Genomic DNA, 25,937 nt, shown 5'->3' on the forward strand with positions numbered 1-25,937 from the left:
TGCTAAAGCTACTGCCCCTGCGACCCGACCTCAGATAAGCGGTAGAAAATGGATGGATGGATGGCACTACAAAGACACAATATTTAATGTTCAAACTGATGAACTTGATTGTTTTTAGCAAATCATCATTAACTTAGAATTTTATGGCTGCAACACGTTCCAAAAAAGCTGGGACAGGTGGCAAAAAAAACTGAGAAAGTTGAGGAATGCTCATCAAACACCTGTTTGGAATATCCTACAGGTGAACAGGCTAATTGAGAATGGGTGGGTGCCATGATTGGGTATAAAAGGGTCATGTTTACCACTGTGTTACATCACCTTTTCTTTTAACAACATTCAATAAACGTTTGGGAACTGAGGACACTAATTGTTGAAGCTTTGTAGGTGGAATTCTTTCCCACTCTTGCTTGATGTACAGCTTCAGGTGTTCAACAGTCCGGGGTCTACGTTGTCGTATTTTACGCTTCATAATGCGCCACACATTTTCAATGGGAGACAGGTGTGGACTGCAGGCAGGCCAGTCAAGTACCCGCACTCTTTTACTACGAAGGCACGCTGTTGTAACACATGCAGAATGTGTTTTGAATTGTCTTGCTGAAATAAGCATGGGGCGTCCATGAAATTGCTTGTATGGCAGCACATGTTTCTCCAAAACCTGTATGTACCTTTCAGCATTAATGGTGCCTTCACAGATGTGTAAGTTACCCATGACATTGGCACTAACACAGCCCCATACCATCACAGATGCTGGCTTTTGAACGTGGCATCCATAAGAGTCCGGAGGGTTCTTTTTCTCTTTGGCCCAGACGACACGACGTCCACAATTTCCAAAAACAATTTGAAATGTGGACTCGTCGGACCACAGAACACTTTTCCACTTTGGATCAGTCCATCTTAGATGAGCTCGGGCTCAGAGAAGTGGGCTGCGTTTCTGGGTGTTGTTGATAAATGGCTTTTGCTTTGCATAGTAGAGTTTCAAGTTCCACTTACGGATGTAGTACCAAACTAAATTTACTGACATTGGTTTTATGAAGTGTTCCTGAGCTCACATGGTGATATCCTTTACACATTGATGTCAGTTTTTAATGCAGTCCCGCCTGAGGGATCGAAGGTCACGGGCATTAATGTTGGTTTTCGGCCTTGCCGGTTACATGCAGTGATTTCTCCAGATTCCCTGAACCTTTTGATGACATTATGGACCCTAGATGATGAAATCCCTAAATTCCTTGCAATTGTACGTGGAGGAACATTGTCCTTAAACTGTTCGACTATTTTCTTACGCACTTGTTCACAAAGACGTGAACCTCGCCCCATCTTTGCTTGTGAATGACTGAGCAATTCAGGGAAACTCCTTTTATACACAATCATGGCACCCACCTGTTCCCAATTAGCCTGTTCACCTGTGGGATGTTCCAAACAGGTGTTTGATGAGCATTCCTCAACTTTCTCAGTCTTTTTTGCCACCTGTCCCAGCTTTTTTGGAACGTGTTGCAGCCATAAAATTCTAAGTTAATGATTATTTGCTAAAAACAATAAAGTTTATCAGTTTGAACATTAAATATATTGTCTTTGTAGTGTATTCAATTAAATATAGGTTGAACATTATTTGCAAATAATTGTATTCTGTTTTTATTTATGTTTAACACAACGTCCCAACTTCATTGGAATTGGGGTTATACACAATATTTACAAGGAAAAATGAGAGTTTTCGTCTGGAGTCTGGACTGCTCGTGAGCTGGTTGAAGCGCTGCACTGCTGACATTCACGTAAGTGCTTCTCCCCCTGTCAATCACCCACAGTTTTGCTCATTAAACAGCAGGTTAAACCTGTCACTGGGAACAAAAAAAGTCTCGCTCTGCATCAAAATTACAATGGTGGGAGCAAGGGTGTGTATGTGTACGTGTGTGTTGTTGGGGGACCGAATCAGGAAAAGCTACCAGTAAATCCATAATGCAAACAAAATGAGTACTGTTGGCAATCACGCCTTTAAAACAACATTTAGTGCAGTCCTCTCTTTTTCTCCCAAGCCCATCATCAAACTGCCACTCTCTTACACGTTTACGTACATGCACACACATACACAGAGTTGCCTGTGTGGACCCCTACACAATTGGAAACCACAGAACTCGAACAATTTGTAGGATTCCTACAGTCTTATCTGTATGTCTGTCTATCCATCAATCAATCTATCTATCTATATCAATCAAGAGCCTTTAGAGAAGTGTACTTGAGAATGGTGTGCTTGTTTACATGTATTACTTACTGTATTTGGCATGTCAAGTCTGCCATTTAATGTGGCTTCAACTACACTAATATCTAAGTTGTTCATGCCGATGAATAACTTGTGTGGCATATACAGTCTTACCGAGTAATGGCACGGTTAAGCTAATGCTCTTTTTGTTCTGTGGATAAGACATATTCCTGACACTTGGCAGCTGTTGAAAGTAACTAAAAGGTTCTTTGTCATCTAACTTTTGAAATCAAGTAATCAGTAATCAGAATCAGAATCATCTTTATTTGCCAAGTATGTCCAAAACACACAAGGAATTTGTCTCCGGTAGTTGGAGCCGCTCTAGTACAACAGACAGTCAATTTACAGAACACTTTGGAGACAAAGACATTGACAAGAAACAATTGTGCAAAAAGATGCAGAGTCCTCTAGCACTTAGAGCAGTTCGAATGACTAATATTGCAATAGTCCGGTGCAATGACCATTGTGCAAGGGGCGCTGAGACTTCAAGGAGTGTATGCGGTTTGAAGTGACGAGTAGTGGAATAATCTGGGACAATGTTGGTTGTGCAAATGTTACAGATACTCCTCAATCAGTGTGCAAATGGAGCAGATGCTACTCTGGCATGAGTGGCCAGTATATGCAAATAGTGCAGCATGGCGAGACAACTACAGTGAGTGCACGAGTAATACATAATTGGCCCCACAGAAATGTGACAACGAACTCAAGTAAAAAAATTGCCAGCTTGTTGTAATGGAATTGTAGGTTAGGTGTTTAAGAAGTTGATCGCAAGAGGGAAGAAGCTGTTGGAATGTCTACTAGTTCTAGTTTGCATTGATCGGTAGCGCCTACCTGAGGGAAGGAGCTGGAAGAGCTGGTGACCGGGGTGCGGAGGGTCCGAGTGGATTTTGCACGCCCTTGTCTTAGTTCTGGCAGCGTGCAAGTCCTCAAGGGTGGTAGGGGGGTGCCGACAATCCTTTCAGCAGTTTTGATTGTACGTTGGAGTCAGAGTTTGTCCTTTTTTGTAGCAGCACCAAACCAGACTGTGATGGAAGAACACAGGACTGATTCGATGACCGCTGTGTAGAACTGTCTCAGCAGCTCCAGTGGCAGGCCGTGCTTTCTCAGAAGCCGCAGGAAGTACATCCTCTGCTGGACCTTTTTGAGGACGGAGTTGATGTTGGTCGCCCACTTCAGGTCCTGAGAGATTGTAATTCCCAGGAACTTGAAGGTCTCGACGGTTGACACAAGGCAGCTGGACAACGTGAGGGGCAGCTGTGGCGAATGATGCCTCCTGAAGTCCACGATCATCTCTACAGTCTTGAGCGTGTTCAGTTCCAGGTTGTGTCGGCCGCACCACAGCTCCAGCCGCTCCACTTCCTGTCGAAATGCAGACTCGTCACCGTCCATGATGTGGCCGATGACAGTAGTGTCATCTGCAAACTTCAGGAGTTTGACAGTCGGGTTCGCTGAGGTGCAGTCGTTCGTGTAGAGAGAGAAGAGCAGCGGAGAGAGGACACAACCTTGGGGCGCCCCAGTGCTGATGCTGCGTGTGAATGAGGTGGCCTCCCCCAGCCTGACCTGCTGTGTCCTGCCCGTCAGAAAGCTGTAAATCCACTGGCAGATGGCAGGTGAGACGCTGAGCTGGAGAAGCTTGGATGAAAGGAGTTCAGGGATGATAGTGTTGAACGCTGAGCTGAAGTCCACGAACAGGATCCTCGCGTAGGTCCCTGCACTGTCGAGGTGTTCTAAGATGAAGTGCAGTCCCATGTTGACTGCATCATCCGCAGACCTGTTCGCTTGGTAGGCAAACTGCAGGGGGTCCAGCAGGGGACCTGTGACACTCTTGAGGAGGTCCAGCACGAGACGTTCAAAGGACTTCATGACCACAGATGTCATAGCGACAGGCCTGTAGTCATTCAGACCCGAGATTGCAGGTTTCTTGGGGACTGGAATGATGGTGGAGCGTTTGAAACAGGATGGAACTTCGCACAGTTCCAGAGATCTATTGAAGATCTGAGTGAAGACTGGAGCGAGCTGGTCCGCGCAGACTTTGAGGCTGGATGGGGACACATGGTCCGGGCCTGCCGCTTTGTTAATCTTTCGTTGTTTGAAGATGCGTCTCACATCCTGTTCATGGATGGTTAACGCAGAAGTCAGAGGTGTGGTTGTGGTCGTGGGTGCGGCCGGGTGAGTGTGTAGTGTGAAAGTGTCCTTTTCAAATCTGCAGTAGAATGTATTCAAGTCGTTGGCTAGTGTGCTATTGTTCTCAGCTTGGGGGGATCGTCGCTTGTAATTAGTCAGCGATTGGAATGCATGTCAGACTGATTTAGAGTCGTTTGCGCTAAACTATTTTTCCAACTTTGCTGCATAGTTTCTCTTTGCAATGTTAATTTCTTTAGTCAGCTGGTTTCTAGCTCGATTATACAGGGCCCTGTCCCCGCTCTGATATGCGTCCTCCTTAGCTTGGCGAAGCTGCTTAACTTTAGCAGTGAACCACGGCTTGTTGTTGTTGAATGGTAGGACAGTCGATGTGCTGCTTGTATTTAGGGAGTTCGTGGTTGAGTTTAGCTTTGTTAAAGTCCCCGTGTATAATGAGGGGTGAGTCCGGGTGTTTTTTTTCAATTTCATTGACTTGTTCGGCGAGCGTTAGCAGTGCGGCGTTCGTGTTAGCTTGAGGCGGTATGTACGCGCCAGCCAGTATGAATGATGCAATCTCACGTGGCGAGTAGAATGGTTTACAGTTTAAAAATAGCGACTCCAAATGCGGGCTGCAGTGTGTGCTGAGCACCGTGACGTCCGTACACCATTTTTCGTTGATAAAGAGGCATATCCCGCCGCCCTTTGTTTTCCCCGATGATTCTATGTCTCGGTTCGCTTGATGAATGTGGAAGCCGGGAAGCATTACGGCGCCATCGGGTACAGCGTCGCAAAGCCAGGTCTCCGTGAAGCACATGGCCGCGGAACGTCCGAAGTCTTTACTGGTCTTTAACAGAAGATGAAGCTCGTCCATTTTGTTGGGTAGGGAGCGTACATTCGCGAGGTGGATAGGTTACTTTTTCAAGGCCACTGTGGCAACACGGCTCCTCAGTAAGCCACAGTAATATTAATCATTCTTCGCAGAGAATACAGAATATATGCCTGTGAGTATTTTTATATTGTCTTCATGTGTTGCTCCGGTTTGTATTTAAATATCAGTTGCTTAAAGGGTTTTAGCACCACGAAACCTATGGTATTTATAAGCCACTCTATAGCATTTCCCATTATGTGTGAGCATTGAGCTAGCAGACTTTAAGTTAAAGTGAAGTGGTTATTTTAAATTCACATGTAATTGTCTTTTTTAAATGTTTTTTTTACAGTAAACTTCAACTGGCATTGAACAGCTTGAAGCCTCTTTTTTTGAAAATTGTTCACTATTTGCCAAAGTGCTGCATGTTGTGAAGTGAGCTGAGCCAAGTTCACTGTCCCATACAGTGCTCGTATCTCAAATTTCTGCTCGCAAGTCAAACCTAAAATTTGGCCAAACAACCACTTATAGCTAAAAAAACTAAGTTAGCTCACTCATATACAAGCAAACACAAAACGCAGTTTTAAAATGTTTTTTATTATTAAGGGAGAAAAAAAAAATCCAAACCGACATGGCCCTGTTAAAACATAACTGGTTTATCATACCTGAGCTCAATTTGTCTAGCTACACCCAGGCCTGATACTGTCACACCTCTTCTCAATCAAGAAATCACTTAAATAGGACCTGCCTGACAAAGTCAAGGAGACCAAAAAATCCTCAAAAGCTAGACATCATGCCGAGATCTAAAGAAATTTAGGAACAAATGGGAAAGAAAGTAATTAGCTCTATCAGTGTGGAAAAGGGTATAAAGCCATTTCTAAAGCTTTGGGACTCCAGCGAACCACAGCGAGAGCCATTATCCACAATGGCAAAAACCTTCTGTCTTTTTTGCCACCTGTCCCAGCTTTTTTGGAACGTGTTGCAGCCATAAAATTCTAAGTTAATGATTATTTGCTAAAAACAAAGTTTATTAGTTTGAACTTTAAATATCTTGTCTTTGTAGTGTATTCAATTAAATATAGGTTTAACATGATTTGCAAATCTTTGTATTCTGTTTTTATTTGTTTAACACAACGTCCCAACTTCATTGGAATTGGGGTTGTATTCCACAACATACAGTGGTTAGATTCAAGGAAACCATAACTGATTGTAAACAAAAAAAATACTCCACTAACATAACCAAAATAAACTATTAAACGCAGAACAAAGGTAAAGTGAATGAAGTGTTACAATTACAAATAGATAGATTAATAAAAACCAAGATAGATTAATAAAACCAACCAAAAGGGGGTAAGAGAAGGTGGCAGCGTCAGATTGACTTGAATCAATATCACAAAATTCCTCCTTATATTGGGAACAAATACAAGAAAAAGCAAAGCAAACTACAGCTACATTCATACTTTGTGTTTTAAACATATATTCTTATGTTTAAATATAACTTTTTTTTCAATATTTCATATAATTTTAGTGTTGAAAAATGATTATTATAAAGCTCTTGCTACATTTCATAAAGGGTTGCCACAGGTTAGTTTAGCGTGGCACCTGGCTAGCATTTGGCAAAGTCAATGCATATGAGCTAACGAGCAGAGCATACCACTAATTGACATCCAACTTATTTTCTAGACATCCATCCATCTATTTTCTGAGCCGCTTCTCCTCACGAGGGTCGCGGGCGTGCTGGAGCCAATCATCGGGCAGGAGGCGGGGTACACCCTGAACTGGTTGCCAGTCAATCGCAGGGCACACATTGAAACAAACAACCATTCGCACTAACAGTCATGCCTACGGACAATTTAGAGTCTCCAATTAATGCATGTTTTTGGGATGTGGGAGGAAACCGGAGTGCCCGGGGAAAACCCACGCAGGCACGGGGAGAACATGCAAACATGATAACACCTGTTCGAAATTGCTTGGTGATTCTTTCCATGTTTCAAACGAGATTTTCTGTGTGTTTCTTTATGTGATCAACAGAAAAATAGAGAAGAAAAAAGAACAACTCAGTGATGGGATTTAGACGATAATCCGGCATTGTCTGGCCATGCCTCAATGACAGCACCGATAGCTTTGGGATTCGTCCTGGTTTCTTGAGTCTAGCTGTACCATTGGCCGTCTGAACAGAGAGGGCGGGTCATTAGGAAGTGCCCAGCTGGACGTAGTTGGCGGGATAGAGGCCCACCTGGCCGCTGCTCAGTTGTCCTTTACACCAGCCCTGCTCGTCTTCCTCACTCAGCTTCAGCAGTTCCTCACCTGCAAGGACAACCACACCAAGACAGTTACAAACATTCAGTTTCAAGCGTGACATTCATTTCTAGGATTTTTTGTAAATCAGACTAACTGCTCTGGCTCTGCCTGGTTTAGGCTAAACAGTGTTTGGCTGAGCTCTTCTTAGGTCTCATTACCCCCAATGAATCATGAGACCCCTCAAAGAACCATGTACCAATTGTGGTCATCTTATATATTAACTCACCGTGGACCTGGATGTCATGGTGACCTCTGGGCTTTCGGTGGATTTTTTTTCGTAATTGTACAAAAAACATCTTGACATAAAAAATATATACAGCTCTGGAAAAAGAGACCACTGAAAAATTATTAGTTTCTCTGATTGGAATATTTGTAGGCATGTGTTTGAGTAAGGCGGCATGGTGAACGACTGGTTAGCATATCTGCCACACAGTTCTGAGGACCCGGGTCACCTGTGTGGAGCCTGCGTGGGTTTTCTCGGGTACTCTGGTATCCTCCCACATCCCAAAAACATGCATGGTAGGTTAAATGAAGACTAAATTGCCTGTAAGTGTGAGTGTGAATGGTTGTTTGTCTATGTGTGCCCTGCGATTGGCTGGCGACCACTTCAAGGTGTACAGTGCCTCTTACCCAGAGTCAGCTGGGATAGGCTCCAGCACGGCCTTGACCCTAGTGAGGATAAGTGCTCCAGAAAATGGATGGATGAATGAGTAAAATTAATATTTTTGTTTTATTCTATAAACCACTGACTCCTGAATTTAAATGTTATTTTTACAAAAATAAAATGAAAAATGGCAAAAATATTAATTTAAAAAATTTATATTTAATTTAAAAACACAACGGGGTGAGAAAAACAAAGAAGGAATACATGGAACTATTTTTCACATTTAATTTGAGGTTGGAGGTTGAACTGTTGTCAATAGTAAACTTGCTTATTTATGTTATTTATATAAGACGCTGCTGTTTTCAAAAACTTCCACTTTAAGAGTAGTTTAATTTAAAAGTTTGCATTATGTGCAGTTGCTATGTAAACGAGCTGCCAAAAGTGTATCAATGCTCTTTTGCATACTAAGCATTTTATCCATCCATCCATTTTCTGAGCCGCTTCTCCTCACTAGGGTCGCGGGCGTGCTGGAGCCTATCCCAGCTATCATCGGGCAGGAGGCGGGGTACACCCTGAACAGGTTGCCAGCCAATCACAGGGCACACATAAACAAACTACCATTCGCACTCACATCCACACCAAGGGGCAATTTAGAGACTTCAATTAACCTACCATGCATGTTTTTGGGTTGTGGGAGGAAACCGGAGTGCCCGGAGAAAACCCACACAGGCACGTGGAGAACATGCAAACTCCACACAGGCGGGGCCGGGGATTGAGCCCTGGTCCTCAGAGCTGTGAGGCAGACGTTCTAACCAGTCGACCACCGTGCGGCCCACGTGTTTTTAAAAAAACATGTTTTGCAAATCCATAAATATATCTGCAATTCACACATTTTTCAAAACCACAAATATAGCCGCAATTTAAACGTGTTTTTTAATGTCTGTGCATTTATCATGATTTATCATTTGTAAATATTCAATTTTGCTTGTGAATTGTTGAAAGTGCGTTTGTGGATCAGTTGGCACGCGCCTTTTTTTTTTGAGACAAACGTAACCCATTTCAAGTCGAAAAGAAAATACACACAACAATGCAGGTAGTGAATTTTATGGAAAATTTAATGATCTAACATGGGGAATCTATAGGGAAAGAACACAGAAAAACACAAAACAAAAAGTACAGACGAACATTGGCAAAGGAAACTGACTTGTGACATGAGATTGGTAGAATGAGTGTGTCGTGAATGCACATAGCTGAGGATTCCTGTTCTTGTTAATTTAAACCCAAATATGCACTAATCTGTACTTTTAGTAGACCGCAATGTTGGATTTACGTGTCTTGAACACGTTTGAGGTAGGCGGGTCAAGCTTCCGAGCCCGGTCCGCAGCGGGAACAGGTGGATTGGAAGAAGAAAAAGGAAAAAAAGAGCCCAAAAATGTTCCCAGGCAGGACGACAATAGCCTGGGTGTCTCGGCTCGCAAAGACGTTCAGAACGGACGCGTTGTGCCCGCTTCCGTTCCCTCAGGGTGAGCTCAGGCACCCAAACAGGGTAGCTCGGAGCGCTTGCAGGATGCTCTGCAGGAGCTTTTCACTGTAGCATTTGTGTGGTGTGGAGTGAAACATTTCATCTGGTTCAGTTGACAACAGATTCGACATCAGACATTCAAATTTGCAGCAATACAGTCACTAGTGGCGTTCATGGAAAGTTCTTAAAATAACTCCCAGACTGTGTTTCATGAACCTGTGTCTGTAGTGGCGTTCCGTCGCCTGTGGATGTCACTGTTGCTCTGTCCAAACTCCCAGCACGCAGGGTGAAGATGCCTTGTTGGTGAAATCCTCCGGGCTGGCTGGTGGTGGAAAGTAACTAATTTAGCGTCCTAGTGCGAACTTTGAAGCGCCGGGTGCTGGTAATTCACTTAGCGTCGGCAAGCCGAAGCAATTGTCTGTGTCTTGCTTCTGTTGATTATGGTTGCTGATTCATTTTTCGTCTGTATGTGAAGTTACGTCTCGCCACTGCGTGGTCGTCTATCTCGGTGGGAAGAGCGAGTCTCGCCGGAGACTGGGGTGCTGGGTGTCATCTTTTCATGGTGTGTTCTCAAAACACCCCTATCCCACTGTCCGTTCTTTCCCGCTATCTGTCCCCCGTTCTTTTCTGTCCAGCTACATTTTCAATAAACATCAGAATAATAAACAAATACAGTATAATAAAACTCCCCTGTTACACAGCAAAACTGTTCCAGCAAAAAAGGCGAACAGATCCACCAATCTGCATGGCCATGCAGCTGAACAGGTTAAAAAAGTCTTTAGGAGAAACCGGACTGTGGTGCAAAAAAAGATTGTGGACCGCTGCTCTAGAGAACGTCGCCAAATCAGTTCATTGCACAGTCCCATGCTAAAAGTAAGTGAGTACTATATCCTCCGCTGGCTAGCTGTCAGCCAGTGGCGGTGCGAGCTTGAAAGGCGCCCCCTGCCTCATCATCATCTTCCTCAGCATAATTGCTAATGGCAGTGTGGACTGGCACAACCACAGTCCTTCCCCTTTTGGCACAAATTTGAAATAAATAACACAAAAACAGAAAATAAGTATCCAACTACAGTATAAGTACAGATATTCAGTACAGTATATTAAACGCAAGGTAAGAAATAATATACGTCTAAATGAATGTGTATTGCTACAGGAATGTATGAATAGGCTGTCTACCAACTGTGAACTGTCTCAGACTAAAACTAATAAAACATAAAGCACATGCACTAAGACCTAAAGGCATAACAAACACAAAAAACGGTTATTAGGTAACCCCAAAAAAAACAAAAAGCTGTATTCCTTTATTTGTACAGAAAATAATTAACGAATAGGATGTATGTCTACAAACAGACATAAGTCCATCCACAATCTGTGCAGTACCAGCAGAACAACCATACATTTACAAGCATTCATGATATTCAGCCACTTGTCAATATACAGTAGCTTTTATTAGGAAAGTGTTTTGCACAATAACAAAAGTCACACATTGGTCTGTCTTCATTGTGAGATTGGGTTCGGAAGGGTTGTTTTTATCAGAATCAGAATCAGAATCATCTTTATTTGCCAAGTATGTCCAAAACACACAAGGAATTTGTCTCCGGTAGTTGGAGCCGCTCTAGTACAACAGACAGTCAATTTACAGAACACTTTGGAGACATAAAGACATTGACAAAAAACAATTCTGCAAAAAGATGCAGAGTCCTCTAGCACTTAGAGCAGTTCGAATGACTAATATTGCAATGACCATTGTGCAAAGGGCGCTGAGACTTCAAGGAGTGTATGCGGTTTAAAGTGACGAGTAGTGCGATAATCTGGGACAATGTTGGTTGTGCAAAAGTTACAGATACTCCTCAATCAGTGTGCAAATGGAGCAGATGCTACTCTGGCATGAGTGGCCAGTATATGCAAATAGTGCAGCATGGCGAGACAACTACAGTGAGTGCACGAGTAATACATAATTGGCCCCACAGAAATGTGACAACGAACTCAAGTCAAAAAATTGTCAGCTTGTTGTAATGGAATTATAGGTTAGGTGTTTAAGAAGTTGATCGCAAGAGGAAAGAAGCTGTTGGAATGTCTACTAGTTCTAGTTTGCATTGATCGGTAGCGCCTACCTGAGGGAAGGAGCTGGAAGAGCTGGTTGCGGAGGGTCAGAGAGGATTTTGCACGCCCTTGTCTTAGTTCTGGGAGCGTGCAAGTCCTAAATGGTGGGTAGGGGGGTACCGACAATCCTTTCAGCAGTTTTGATTGTTGCAGTCGGAGTTTGTCCTTTTTTGTAGCAGCACCAAACCAGACCAGGACTGATTCGATGACCGCTGTGTAGAACTGTCTCAGCAGCTCCAGTGGCAGGCCGTGCTTTCTCAGAAGCCGCAGGAAGTACATCCTCTGCTGGGCCTTTTTGAGGACGGAGTTGATGTTGGTCGCCCACTTCAGGTCCTGAGAGATTGTAATTCCCAGGAACTTGAAGGTCTCGACGGTTGACACAAGGCAGCTGGACAACGTGAGGGGCAGCTGTGGCGAAGGATGCCTCCTGAAGTCCACGATCATCTCTACAGTCTTGAGCGTGTTCAGCTCCAGGTTGTGTCGGCCGCACCACAGCTCCAGCCGCTCCGCTTCCTGTCGATATGCAGACTCGTCTCCGTCCTTGATGAGGCCGATGACAGTGGTGTCATCTGCAAACTTCAGGAGTTTGACAGTCGGGTTCGCTGAGGTGCAGTCGTTCGTGTAGAGAGAGAAGAGCAGCGGAGAGAGGACACAACCTTGGGGCGCCCCAGTGCTGATGCTGCGTGTGGATGAGGTGGCCTCCCCCAGCCTGACCTGCTGTGTCCTGCCCGTCAGAAAGCTGTAAATCCACTGGCAGATGGCAGGTGAGACGCTGAGCTGGAGAAGCTTGGATGAAAGGAGTTCAGGGATGATGGTGTTGAACGCTGAGCTGAAGTCCACGAACAGGATCCTCGCATAGGTCCCTGAACTGTCGAGGTGTTCTAGGATGAAGTGCAGTCCCATGTTGCAAGGGCTTCATGACCACAGATGTCAAAGCGACAGGCCTGTAGTCATTCAGACCCGAGATTGCAGGTTTCTTGGGGACTGGAATGATGGTGGAATGTTTGAAACAGGATGGAACTTCACACATTTCCAGAGATCTATTGAAGATCTGAGTGAAGACTGGAGCGAGCTGGTCCGCGCAGACTTTGAGGCAGGATGGGGACACATGGACCGGGCCTGCCGCTTTGTTAATCTTCTGTTGTTTGAAGATGCGTCTCACATCCTGTTCATGGATGGTTAACGCAGAAGTCAGATGTCTGATTGTGGTCGCGGCTGCGGCCGGGTGGGTGTGTGGTGTGAAACTGTCCTTTTCAAAACTGCAGTAGAAGGTATTCAAGTCGTTGGCTAGTGTGCTATTGTTCTCAGCTTGGGGGGATCGTCGCTTGTAATTAGTCAGCGATTGGAATGCATGCCAGACTGATTTAGAGTCGTTTGCGCTAAACTGTTTTTCCAGCTTTGCTGCATGGTTCCTCTTTGCAATGTTAATTTCTTTAGTCAGCTGGTTTCTAGCTCGATTATACAGGGCCCTGTCCCCGCTCTGATATGCGTCCTCCTTAGCTTGGCGAAGCTGCTTAAGTTTAGCAGTGAACCACGGCTTGTTGTTGTTGAATGTGCGAAATGAATTTGTTGGTACACAAACCTCTTCACAGAAACTGATATAGGATGTAACAGTGTCCGTATATTCATCCAGGCTGCCAGCTGAATTTTCAAAGACTCCAATCTGTGCAGTCTAAACAGCTTTGAAGTTCCGTCTTGGCTTCATTGGTCCACTTTTTGACTGTTTTCACTGTAGGCTTCGCACATTTAAGTTCTTGCTTGTACGTCGGTATTAAGTGAATTAAGCAGTGATCAGACGAGCCCAGGGCTGCACGAGGTATAGCACGGTATGCGTTTTTTACCGTAGTGTAGCTGTGGTCTAAAGTATTATTTTCCCTGGTAGGACAGTCGATGTGCTGCTTGTATTTAGGGAGTTCGTGGTTGAGTTTAGCTTTGTTAAAGTCCCTGAGAATAATGAGGGGTGAGTCCGGGTGTTTTTTTTCAATTTCGTTGACTTGTTCGGCGAGCGTTAGCAATGCGGCGTTCGTGTTAGCTTGACGCGTTATGTAGACTCCACCCAGTATGAATGATGCGAACTCACGTGGCGAGTAGAATGGTTTACAGTTTAAGAATAGCGACTCCAAATACGGGCTGCAGTGTGTGCTGAGCACCGTGACGTCCGTACACCATTTTTCGTTGATATAGAGTCATATCCCGCCGCCCTTTGTTTTCCCCGATGATTCCATGTCGCGGTCCGCTCGATGAATGTGGAAGCCGGGAAGAAGCATGACGGCGACATCGGGTACAGCGTCGCAAAGCCAGGTCTCCGTGAAGCACATGGCCGCGGAACGTCCGAAGTCTTTACTGGTCTTTAACAGAAGATGAAGCTCGTCCATTTTGTTGGGTAGGGAGCGTACATTCGCGAGGTGGATCGACGGGAACGCCAATCTGTGTCCTCTCATGCGGAGTTTCACCTGAATGCCGGCGTTTTCCCTCTGTGGCGCCGCTTCCGTCTCCATGCGCCGAAAACCGCGGACGCCGCTCCGGTGAGTCACTCGGGGAAAAAACTGAGCGGATATTCGAAAGTTGGTGACAGAAAGTCCGGAGTAGCCTCCTTGATGGTTAGCAGGTCTCCCCTTGTGTAAGTGAGTCGTGTAAGGTCTCCAAAGACGGACGAAAAACACAAAAACAAAGACAATACTAGAGAGCGCGTTACCGAGGCGACCACACTGGTAGGCGCCATCTTGAATGTCATGTTATTTGACATTTTGAATTCTCAATTGGGGAGGGAAAAAAAAGAAAAAGGAGGCAGGACGGACCCATGCTTTATATTTTCAGGAGCTGAATTCCTGCTTGCACACACGATCCAGTTTAAGTCACAGCATTGGTTTTGTTGCCGCAATAGAATTTGGCTACACTTAACTTTTCAGGACACAAATCTGACTTCCATCCTTGCAGGAAATAAATGAGCTAAAATAGTTTGTTGCTGTGACTTAAATGGAATTATTTGTATAAAATTCATCGATTTGGAACTCTAGTGGTCACACGTGTAACAAACATGCAGAATAAGGTCTAGTATGTGCTATGGTTGTCTTCCCATAGCTTCACACACATTTCATCAACAGTACTCGTGGGAAGTTCATGTTTGACAGGAGTGTGTGTGAAAATGTGCGCAGATGAGGCAACCCAGGAGGAAAGGAAAATTAGTTTTTCTTTTTTATGCTTACTTAAAAGTTAAATGACTTTTAGACATTGATTCAGATTGAATGTTACACATTCAGTCAGGAGAGGTTGCTGTTTTAATTTGCTCAATCAAAGGAAGTTTTTGGTTTAGTGTTATAAACTACATACAGTATTAGGGTTGAGCATAATAATCAATCAATATATATTTTTTGAATTCTGATATACTGTAGGCGGTGGATGACTGGTTAGCACATCTGCCTCACAGTTCTAAGGACCCGAGTTCAAATCCCAGCCCCGCCTGTGTGGCGTTTGGAGGTTCTCCCCGTGCCTGTGTGGGTTTTCTCCGATTCTCCGGTTTCCTCCCACATCCCAAAACATGCATCGTAGGTTGATTGAAGACTCTAAATTGCCCGTAGATGAGAAGGTGAGTGCGAATAGTCGTTTGTTTTTATGTGCCCTGCGATAGGCTAGCGACCAGCTCAGGGTGTACCCCGCCTCTCGCCCGAAGATAGCTCGGATAGGCTCCAGCACGCCCGCGACCCTCGTGAGGATAAGCGGTACAGAAAATGGATGGATGGATATACTGTAATGTATTATCCTCACTTTTACTAATCATGTCGAGCCTGGAAAAGAAAAACTGTCAAGATTCAGGGAAATTATTCACACAAAGTTATGTGAACAAAGGTTTTTGGTCATGTATGATTTGTTTTACATTTCGTAAGCAACAACTGAAATTAATGACTCCTGTGATCCCTCTTCAAGTATTAGTGAGGGTTAATACCTGCTTTGAAGCTGAGCTCGTCAGCCTCCTGGCCCGAGTAATCATAGAGCGCTCGGACACGGACACCCTCTACCTGCTCCTCTCTGTGCCCCGCTTCACCAACACCGTTCACAGCCAACTTCTTTGGGTTTTCCTCATCTGACCAGTCAGAAGAATCATCTTTTGCAACCCTGAATAAGAAGACGATAAAACTGATGGTCAGCCACATTGTTGAAGAACTGCACCTGAACATATTGTAAATTGTAGGGATGTCTCGATCCAACCTTTTCACTTCCAATCTGATACCAATATTGCAGCCTTGAGTTTTGGCCGATACCGATATCGGTCCGATCCAATCGCAGCAATAATCATATCTACTTTACTTTTACTTTACTTTTATTTTGTTGTATGGAATGTTCCAAAAGGCTTGATCAAGTGATATTACTCAGAGAACAATAATCGGCAACAGCAGGTATGAGGAAAAACTGACCCATTTATTAACCAATGGGTTATGTGAAGTAACTTTAAAAATAAGAATGTACTACAATTGAATAAAATGGAAAAATATTAGAAAATCCTGAAAAAAATTCTACATTTGAACAGATTAAAAACATAGAAAACCATGAAAAATAATCTCAATAAATATTTAATACAAATTATACTTTTTAAAGTGAAGAATAAAGTTCAATTCAGTTATTTTTTACTATCAGTATATGGTGGGAACAGCATTTGCTTTCTCTACATGTGCGGCAATACACTTTTGAACATATTGATGCAACTGGGGTTTAGTTTTATTGACGTTATGACGGATAGGAATCATGTACAGTGGAAGAAATAATGATTTGATCCCTCACTGATTTTGTAAATTCACCCATTGACAAAGACAAAGTGGTTTATAATTTTAATGATAGGTTATGTTAACAATGAGCGACAGAATTTATGTATGTATATATGTATATATATATATATATATATATATATATATATATATACATATATATATATATATATATATATATATACATATATATATATATGTAAACATCTCAAGTAAGAGTTCAGTTACTTGACAATAATGTGACAAGTAAAAAGTAGTCCTCCAAAAAATTACTTGAGTAAGAGTAAAAAGTACACAGTGAAATAATTAATCAAGTGCAGAGTAAATCGTGAATAACTTCTTATTTTTGTTTTTTTAACCACAGCATGAACATCAATAAAAAAAAAAAATATATATATAAAATAAAATGTGAATGTGCAAATTCTGATGTTGCTTTGTGTGTTTGTATGTATGCACAGTAAAAATTACAACAACAAAAAACTGCAATTTACTGCACAGTGTTTTCTAAAGTTATAAATGAGCTGCAATATCCATGTTTGGTCAGACAGTGCCAGACAAATACTACAATACATGAAAGCTGTTGTTTTTGTTAATCTAAATGTAAACACGAGTAGCGCACCGTTGCCTTCATCGTAACGACGACCTTCCCAACATGGCCGCCACATAGGCACGACAATCAACCGGGCTGGCTTATCTTGTGTTAACACCTATGCCCGGGAAGCCCAATAGTAGATGATGTGTGAGGTCATGTGACTTTCTTCTGTCGTTTAATTGGTGAACTAGACTTAATCACGAGCGCTTAAACTGGATTGGCGCAAACAGCGCTCGATGCGGACGTCGAAGTCGTCGTCTCATGCACGAAATAGTTGCTAAATAATTAATTATAGATCAATAAAAGTAGCAAGCGACATTCAGATCATTGTAACAGAGTAAAAGTACCGTTACTTCTTAACAGCAGAAGCGGCGGAAGTGTTTTTTCTAGTCTCGTCAACTCCTGTGACTTATCCAAAGCAGATCCTGAGCGCACAGGCGGAACCTCAGGCTGATGCATATTAGTCCGCCGCGGAGTAATATTCACTATTACATCTGTGTGTGGATGGTGGATGTGTGGAATGGATATAGCTGTCAGCGTTCAAGGAGAACGAAACAACCTATGATGACAGAGACACCCCCCCCCCCCCCCCCCCCACCCACCAGGGAAAAACTCAGCGGAGGTATACGATTCACGTAAATGACCTATCTTGAGTTCAAAACGGCGAATTTCGCCGAAAGGCAACCGTTTTGCATGTATGAAGACCACTGATAATCTCCCTTGATCTGGGGCTCCACGCAAGGTCTCACTCCGTGGGGTCAAAATGATCACAAGAACCGTGGGGAAAAATCCCAGAAACACATGGGGGGACTAGTGAATGACCTGCAGAGAGGTGGGACCAAAGTAGCAAAGGTTACCATCAGTATCACACTACGCCGCCAGGGACTCATATCCTGCAGTGCCAGACATGTCCCCATGCTTAAGACAGTACATGTCCAGGCCCGTCTGAAGTTTGCTAGAGAGCATTTGAATGATCCAGAAGAAGATTGTGAGAATGTCATATGGTCAGATGAAACCAAAATAAAACTTTTAACTCAACGTGTTTTGTTTGGAGGAGAAAGAATGCTGAGTTCCATCCAATCCAGTCGGTCGCAGGGGGGGGGTGGACTTTCCGTTCACAAATAAATATTTGCAATGTGTTTTTCTTTTTCATGGAAAGAGACAGCAAAAAAAGCAAAAGAGAAGCAAATACATATAGAAACAAGTTAAATATTCAATTACATATAAGGAATAAAAATACCTCTCCTTGTGCTGTCACCTTATCGTGGTGGAGAGGTTTGTGTGTCCCAATGATCCTAGCAGCTAAGTTGTCTGGGGCTTCACGCCCCTGGTAGGATCACCCATGGCAAACAGGTCCTAGGTGAGGGACCAGACAAAGCACAGTTCCCAAAACTGCTGCTGACCTTGACTCGGGATGTTGTGAGTCGGGGAGAATACTTCGAAGACCTCCTCAATTCCACCGAAACGCCTTCCCATGAGGAAGCAGAGTCTGGGGTCTCTGAGGCGGGCTCTCCTATTTTTGGGGTTGAGGTCACTGAGGAGGTTAAAAAGCTCCTCGGTGGCAAGGCCCCGGGGGTGGATGAGATTCGCCCGGAGTTCCTAATGGCTCTGGATGTTGTAGGGCTCTCCTCGTTGACACGCCTCTGCAACATCGCGTGGACATCAGGGACTCCGCCAAGGCTGCCCTTTGTCACTGATTCTGTTCATAACTTCTCTGGACAGAATTTCTAGGCGCAGCCGAGGCATAGAGGGGGTCCGGTTTGGTGGCCTCAGTATTGCATCTCTGCTTTTTGCAGATGATGTGGTTCTGTTGGCTTCATCAAGCCGTGATCTCCAACTCTCACTGGAGCAGTTCGCAGCCGAGTGTGAAGCGGCTGGGATGAGAATCAGCACCTCTAAATCTGAGACCATGGTCCTCAGTCGGAAAAGAGTGGAGTGGCCTCTCCAGGTCGGGGATGAGATCCTTCCCCAAGTGGAGGAGTTCAAATATCTTGGGGTCTTGTTCACGAGTGAGGGACGAATGGAACGAGAGATCGACAGGCGGACCGGTGCAGCGTCTGCAGTGATGCGGACTTTGTATCGGTCCGTTGTGGTGAAGGAGCTCAGCCTAAAGGCGAAGCTCTCCATTTACCGGTCGATCTACATTCCTACCCTCACCTACGAGCTGTGGGTCCTGACCAAAAGAACAAGATCCCGGATACAAGCGACCGAAATGAGTTTACTCCGCAAGGTGTCCGGGCTCTCCCTTAGAGATAGGGTGAGAAGCTCGGTCATCCGGGAGGGGCTCAGAGTAGAGCCCCAGCTAACTAGCAACCCTTTATTGCTCAGTGACTGTTTTTGTCTTATGTCTCAAAAGTGTTCTCTGTCAATTCACTGTCTGTTGTCGTAGTAGAGCGGCTCCAACTACCGGAGAAAAATTCCTTGTGTTTTTTTTGTACATACTTGGCAAATAAAGATGATTCTGATTCTATAGTCATCTGCAAGTTTCTGTTGCACACTCTATTTAGGGATGTCATCTCAATAAAATAGAATAAATATTTTCTAATTTATTGAAATGCACCTGTACATAATAAAACTCCCTACCTCAAAGGCCGTCTGCAGCCAGGTTGGCATTGCAAATGAGAATCCGTTCTCAATTGCCCCACCTGGATAAAGGATTACGTTTTAAAGGTATCAAAAATATTTAGATTAAGATATAAAATAAGACACTGAAAGCTTGAAATCTTTTTTTATCCAGTAGGTGTCACTAATGAGCAACATCAGCCTCATTTGCTGCAGCTACCCTGAACGAATAAGTGCGAGTGAAACAAAAACCACATTGGCCACAGGAACCTTTTGCTACCAGGAACTCAAAGTTCCTCAGTTGGTTGGTGCAAAAGCTCCTATTTCCGAATAAAAGGGGAGAGTTTCCCAGAGATGTAGTCCAGTATATACAGACATAGATACTGCTTTCTTTCAGCAATGTGTGTTGAAACAGCGCCTCTAATGCTAGATTTCGTAAAGTTTCAATCTGAGGGTCTTAAATTAGGTAAACAACAATTTAAACCTGATAAAACATGGTTTAACATTATACAGCAGGTTCCTTTGCAGGAAATTTCAAATGTAAAAAATTATTCATAAATCGAGATTTTACAGAATTTTGACATAGAATGTAAGATTGTGTACCATAGCTACAGTATATTTAGAATACCATCTCTTCATTTAGTCAGAAGAAAATACTACGAATGTGATTTTATGGCCCAACAGCATTCCAAGAGGTAGTTGAGTCATGACCCATGTTGCTAAATTGGGCGCGACATAGTCCTAGTCTGCGATGAAACACACTAACTTCTGTGCACTGTTTACATAAATGAGCAAATATTCTAATGATAAAAAAGATGAAAATATTACATCCTGTTGCAGTTTTGTCTTGGATTATTCTTTCCGCAGCTAGGCTACAATTAACTGTCTATGTGTCTTGTGTTTTACAAAAGATACTTTTCATACTTTTAGGTAGACTCAAGGATATCTCTGAGTAGATCGAGTTGTCAAAAATTGTACTCGCATAACAGTATGTACTGGTACTTTAGAATAATTTCACCCAAGTAAAAGTAAAAAGTAGTCCTTCTAATAAATACTTAAAACAAAAACTACTCGAGTATTGAGTAACTGCTGTGTAACTTCCATCCATCCATTTTCTGAACTGCTTCTCACACCTACGGGCAATTTAGAGTCTCCAATTCATGCATGTTTTTGGGATGTGGGAGGAAACCGGAGTGCCCGGAGAAAACCCACGCAGGCACGGGGAGAACATGCAAACTCCACACAGGCGGGGCCGGGGATTGAACCCGGGTCCTCAGAACTGTGAGGCTGACGCTCTAACCGTGCCGCCGCTGTGTAACTTCTATTTCATTATTTCTTAATCAGTGCGTGAACGTGCACATTTCAGTATTTCCAAAGTAATACCTTATAGCTAAAATAACAATACAGTCACTTTTTATATGATAACCGTAAATTAAGGGTAGTATCAAAAGCATTGTCTTAAAATAAGAATGTTCAATCAGTCGTGGTCAGAAGTGTATTCATTTTCATATGAGTACTCCCTAAGTGTCTTCGTATTGTTATAACAATTTATAGCTCAAAGGCAAGGAGAATATTTCTGTCATTACAACACTTGTTGGTTTTAGTTAAGGGCCCATTAGATCCAACAAATAATAGCTAGTTAGGTTCGCTGTGATGAGATGGATCTAACCCATCTTTGTAAGTAACCTGAAAATACTGTTGTTGTTTTTTTAAAGTCGAGGTGGAAAAATCCCCCCAAAAAATCTTGAAAGATGAAGCTAACATTTGTTGCTAGAAGCATGTAGTTAGAAAATACCATTTGAATAATAGATCTATTGGTAAAACACAGGAGATGTGAGAAACATGGTAGTCATATTTTTGCAATTGCCAATTATAGAATAGTACTTTTAAACGTTAAAAAGGGAAAAAAACCTTTAAAAAAATCCCAAACAAAATTGAACAATGGACATTAGTAAGTCAGAATGTATATCATAATTGTATTATTATAATTATATATAATGTATATATAATTATATAATTTTATATATATGAGGATTCAGCCACTCGCTTGTTGCTTCACAGTTTGGTTTTGAATTCACTTGTGGTTAGGGAATTATATCAGTTGTGAAAGTTATCAATGGTTTAACTTCTTTATACACTAAAAATTGAATCAGACCATCCCCTCAGTTCTTAATAATATACTTGATATAAACTTACTTTAAACTTACGGCTATCCCGGTTTTTGAAAAGTGTATTTTATGATACCTTTCTAATTGGGCGGATTAATGTATGAAATGGTAACACTGTTTCAACAACATTCGTCCTTTTTCACACCCATGTTGTTGTGCCAGGGCAGAGATTCTTTCCGAGAACACAGCCATCCTCTCAGTCCATTTCTGGCAATCATAGCACCAGGACCCGGACAAATACATCGCATTTGCTGTTAAATGATTCCAGCATGAAGTCCAGGTCGCTCTGCGGTATACATTCAACCTCCTCCTTCTCCAAACTCTCACGTAAGTGTATCCATCCATCCATTATCTGAGCCACTTATCCTCACAAGGGTCGCGGGAGCACTGGGGCCTATCCCAGCTGTCATCGGGCAGGATGCGGGGTACACCCTGAACTGGTTGCCAGCCAATCGCAGGGCACAGATAAACAAACAACCATTCGCACTCACATTCACCTCTACGGGCAATTTTAGAGTCTTCAATTAACCTACCCTGCATGTTTTTTTGATGTGGGAGGAAACCGTAGTGCCCGGAAAAAACCCACGCAGGCACGGGGAGAACATGCAAACTTCACACAGGCGGGTCCGGGGATTGAACACCGGTCCTCAGAACTGTGAGGCAGACGCTCTAACCAGTCGTCCACCGTGCCACCACGTAAGTGTGTATTTACCTTAAAGAACCGACGCTCGCTTGCTGAGATTCTCGAAATCCAAATGATGGTTAAATCTTCCCATGGTTCAGATGAACACGCTTTTTAGTATTAAAGAGGTATCGTTATGTATAATAGTCTAAATGCAGATTTAGCTAGACCTAACAATTGTACTAATGTACATTGATCCCCTCCTCCTCATCTCACCAGCTACCTACCCCGCTATGCATACCAAACTCTCCCAGCGTTAAAGTGTGAGAAATAACAAAAACATTAGTTAGAGAGTAAAAATAAAACAAGTGTTTGTTTGGCGGCGGTACGGTGGATGGCTGGTTAGCACATCTGCTTCACAGTTCTGAGGACCGGGGTTCAAATCCTGGCCTCGCTTGTTCTCCCCGTGCCTGCTCTCCAGGTACTCCGGTTTCCTCCCACATCCCAAAAACATGAGTGAATGTGAGTGCGAATGGTTGTTTGTTTATATGTGCCCTATGACGTGACGTTGCAATTGCCAAACACTGCGCGCTACACTCTATATGCAATGCCGAGCAACGTGTTGGAATATGATCGGCTCAAACTGTACGTTTGAGCCGATCAGGAGGTCGGAACCTGACAGTGACGACGACGAGCAGCCAAGTAGCAGCTGTACAACAGAAAAAGAGAGTCCATAATTTTCTTGCTCCAGCATCCTCATTTGTCGATAGAAACATAGAGAATAAAATATAACAGGCATGCTCATGGGGTCAGACAGTTGAGGGGGAAAAAAACGTCTTTCTATATAGTCATGGCTAGAAATAATGGCACCCCAGGGGTGCCAATATTTTTTAGCACAACTATACATATGTATTCATATATGTTTCAGTGACATGGCACAAGCTTTTACATAGTATGCAGTATTCTTATATGCCCAGTGCAATATAACCATAATAGAGTCGTGGGTATATACAAGGAAATCCTCACCGCTTCACCGCTGCACCATGGCAGCTGCGAGATTTAGTTCGCTGGCGGTTGAGAGGTGGCCGTAGGAAAAATAGTTGGCATCACAGCTGGTTTCATCCTCTGCCTAACCACACCTGTGTATCCAATGCTTTCTGCTAAGTCTTTTTCAAAACACGCCAGTTCGAAATGATCTGCATGTATTCCTTTTTCACTTGGAAAGCCAAAGAAACTCTTGCCACTAACTGAATCATTTGTACAACCAAATGCCGCATAATAAACCATTGTGAAATCACTAAATCACACGACAACAAATATACAAGGACGGGAACAGCAGCATGGAACAATAGCACACAAAGCCGAATGAACAGGCTGTTTGGGTAGTGTTACGCGACAGTGCCGGATAGAGCCAAAGACCGGAAGGCACTAAATGCAAAAAGCAGAAGGCACATTCTGAATCATATTTATCGATTTAACTGCTGTGTATCTGCTATCTAATCACTTCGAAATGGCAGATGTGGTTTGTAAAGGGGTTCTAGAGTTATCAAGAATTTTTTTAACATCTTTCTCCTCTGACCTTTAAGAAAAAAATAAATATTTATTTGTTCTGAACACTTTATTGCTTCCTCATGTTCCCCCACGTGCTCGCTCATGCAAAAAACACACCTCCTCTTCAGATTTGTCAATCCCCCAAACAAGCTTCATGTTACAGTATTTGGCTTATCTCCCATAGAAGAAGACATTACCCCAATTTTGTTGGTAAATACTGCTTTTTTAAAATGTTTTAAAGCTGTTTCGTTATGTATGAGTCTTAATGCAGACTGGAACATAGGCTATCCCAACACCACTTTCAAGGGTAATTTGAGTTTCCTTTTGTCAGCGGTAAATGTTTTTACACTTGTATGGCTGTTACAAAATGTTACTTAGAAGATTAGATGTACAGTAATTTTTTTGTGATGGAGACAGTCTTACACAAGAACTCTCTATTTCCATGAGATGTTATGCGGACAAATGTTTCAATAATGTGTTTATTATAGTTTAACGTATATAAAGGCTCTCAGAGACAAAGCCCAGCCTTTTGGTCCTCAAGGGACAAAATGGCCGGCCAGAAGAGTTTCATGGGATACCACCACTCGACCTGGGTACAAAGACAAAAGATACGTAAACCAATCAACCAGACTCCCACTGGTTTTCGCCTCCCAAAAGATAGAATTTATGTGCTAATGCGAATAGCAACAGCCTGACAATTTGGACCCGCAGGCTGTATTTGGCAGATCAAGGAAAATTCATCCCTCTTGAAGGTTCCGTATTCAATAACAATAAGAAAACCGTGGTGAGTCTCAGACAAGGAGTTGCCTCAGAGTTACTAAAAGAGTGAAGGAACAGCAGAGGGGATCTCGGGACTGACAAACTGTTGATCCAGAGCGAAAAGATTCTTAAACTCGTGTTTTTGTGATCCTTATATCGCAAATGACGAAATGCGATTTTGTTACTGAAGTCTGTTAAACTGTCCTACTTGCCGCACTGCTAATCCTCGCCGAACAAGTAAACGAAATTGGGAAAAAAAAAAAAAAAAAACCCGGACTCACCCCTCATGATTCTCAGGGACTTTAACAAAGCTAAACTCAACCACGAAATCCCTAAATACACTGTCGACTGTCCTACCAGGGAAAATAACATTTTAGACCACTGCTATACTACGCTAAATAACGCATACCGTGCCAAACCTTGTGCAGCACTGGGCTCGTCTGATCACTACTTAATTCACTTAATACCGACATGCAGGCAAGAACTTAAATGCGCGAAGCCTACAGTGAAAACAGTGAAAAGGTAGACCAATGAAGCAAAGACTGAACTTCAAAGCTGTTTAGACTGCACAGACTGGAGTGTCTTTGAAAATTCAGCTGGCAGCCTGGATGAATATATGGACACTTCACATCCTAGAGGTGTGTGTACCAACAAAGTCATTTCGCACATTCAATAACAACAAGCCGTGGTTCACTGCCAAACTTAAGCAACTTCGCCAAGCTAAGGAGGACGCATATCAAAGCGGGGACAGGGCCCCGTATAATCGAGCAAGAAACCAGCTGACTAAATAAATTAACATTGCAAAGAGGAACTATGCAGCAAAGTTGGAAAAACAGTTTAGCGCTAACAACTCTAAATCAGTCTGGCATGCATTCCAATCGCTGACCAATTACAAGTGACGATCCCCCCAAGCTGAGAAAAATAGCACACTAGCCAACGATTTGAATACCTTCTACTGCAGATTTGAAAAGGACACTTTCAGACCCCACACCCACCCAGCCGGACCACCGACCACAATCACACCTCTGACTTCTGCGTTAACCATCGACAAACAGGATGTGAGACGCATCTTCAAACAACTCTCATGGGTGTGTGTTCTGGTTGTTGTCTTCCCCCTGTCTCGTACACACCTGCTCCTGAGACCATGTTCACCACC

General features: G+C 43.2%; 1 protein-coding gene across 11 annotated transcripts in view; it reads right to left on the minus strand.

Annotated features, from left to right (window-relative positions):
• Positions 1 to 5,815: 5,815 nt before the first annotated feature.
• The window catches only part of pacsin3 (protein kinase C and casein kinase substrate in neurons 3), a 102,804-nt gene continuing 82,682 nt past the window's right edge, over positions 5,816 to 25,937 (minus strand). For 10 of the 11 annotated variants that reach the window (XM_061765139.1, XM_061765138.1, XM_061765140.1 and 7 more), the window contains 3 exons: positions 15,711 to 15,880; positions 7,474 to 7,544; positions 5,816 to 7,407 (listed from right to left, as the gene is read on the minus strand). In XM_061765139.1, coding sequence (XP_061621123.1) covers positions 7,228 to 7,407; positions 7,474 to 7,544; positions 15,711 to 15,880 — 421 coding nt within the window. In that variant the 3' untranslated portion in view covers positions 5,816 to 7,227. Of the gene's footprint in view, positions 7,545 to 15,710; positions 15,881 to 25,937 lie in introns of all 11 variants that reach the window. The other variant, XM_061765141.1, reaches the window with a different exon arrangement.

This window comes from Phyllopteryx taeniolatus, unplaced genomic scaffold (assembly GCF_024500385.1).
Source record: "Phyllopteryx taeniolatus isolate TA_2022b unplaced genomic scaffold, UOR_Ptae_1.2 contig_26, whole genome shotgun sequence".
Classification (NCBI taxonomy): domain Eukaryota; kingdom Metazoa; phylum Chordata; class Actinopteri; order Syngnathiformes; family Syngnathidae; genus Phyllopteryx; species Phyllopteryx taeniolatus.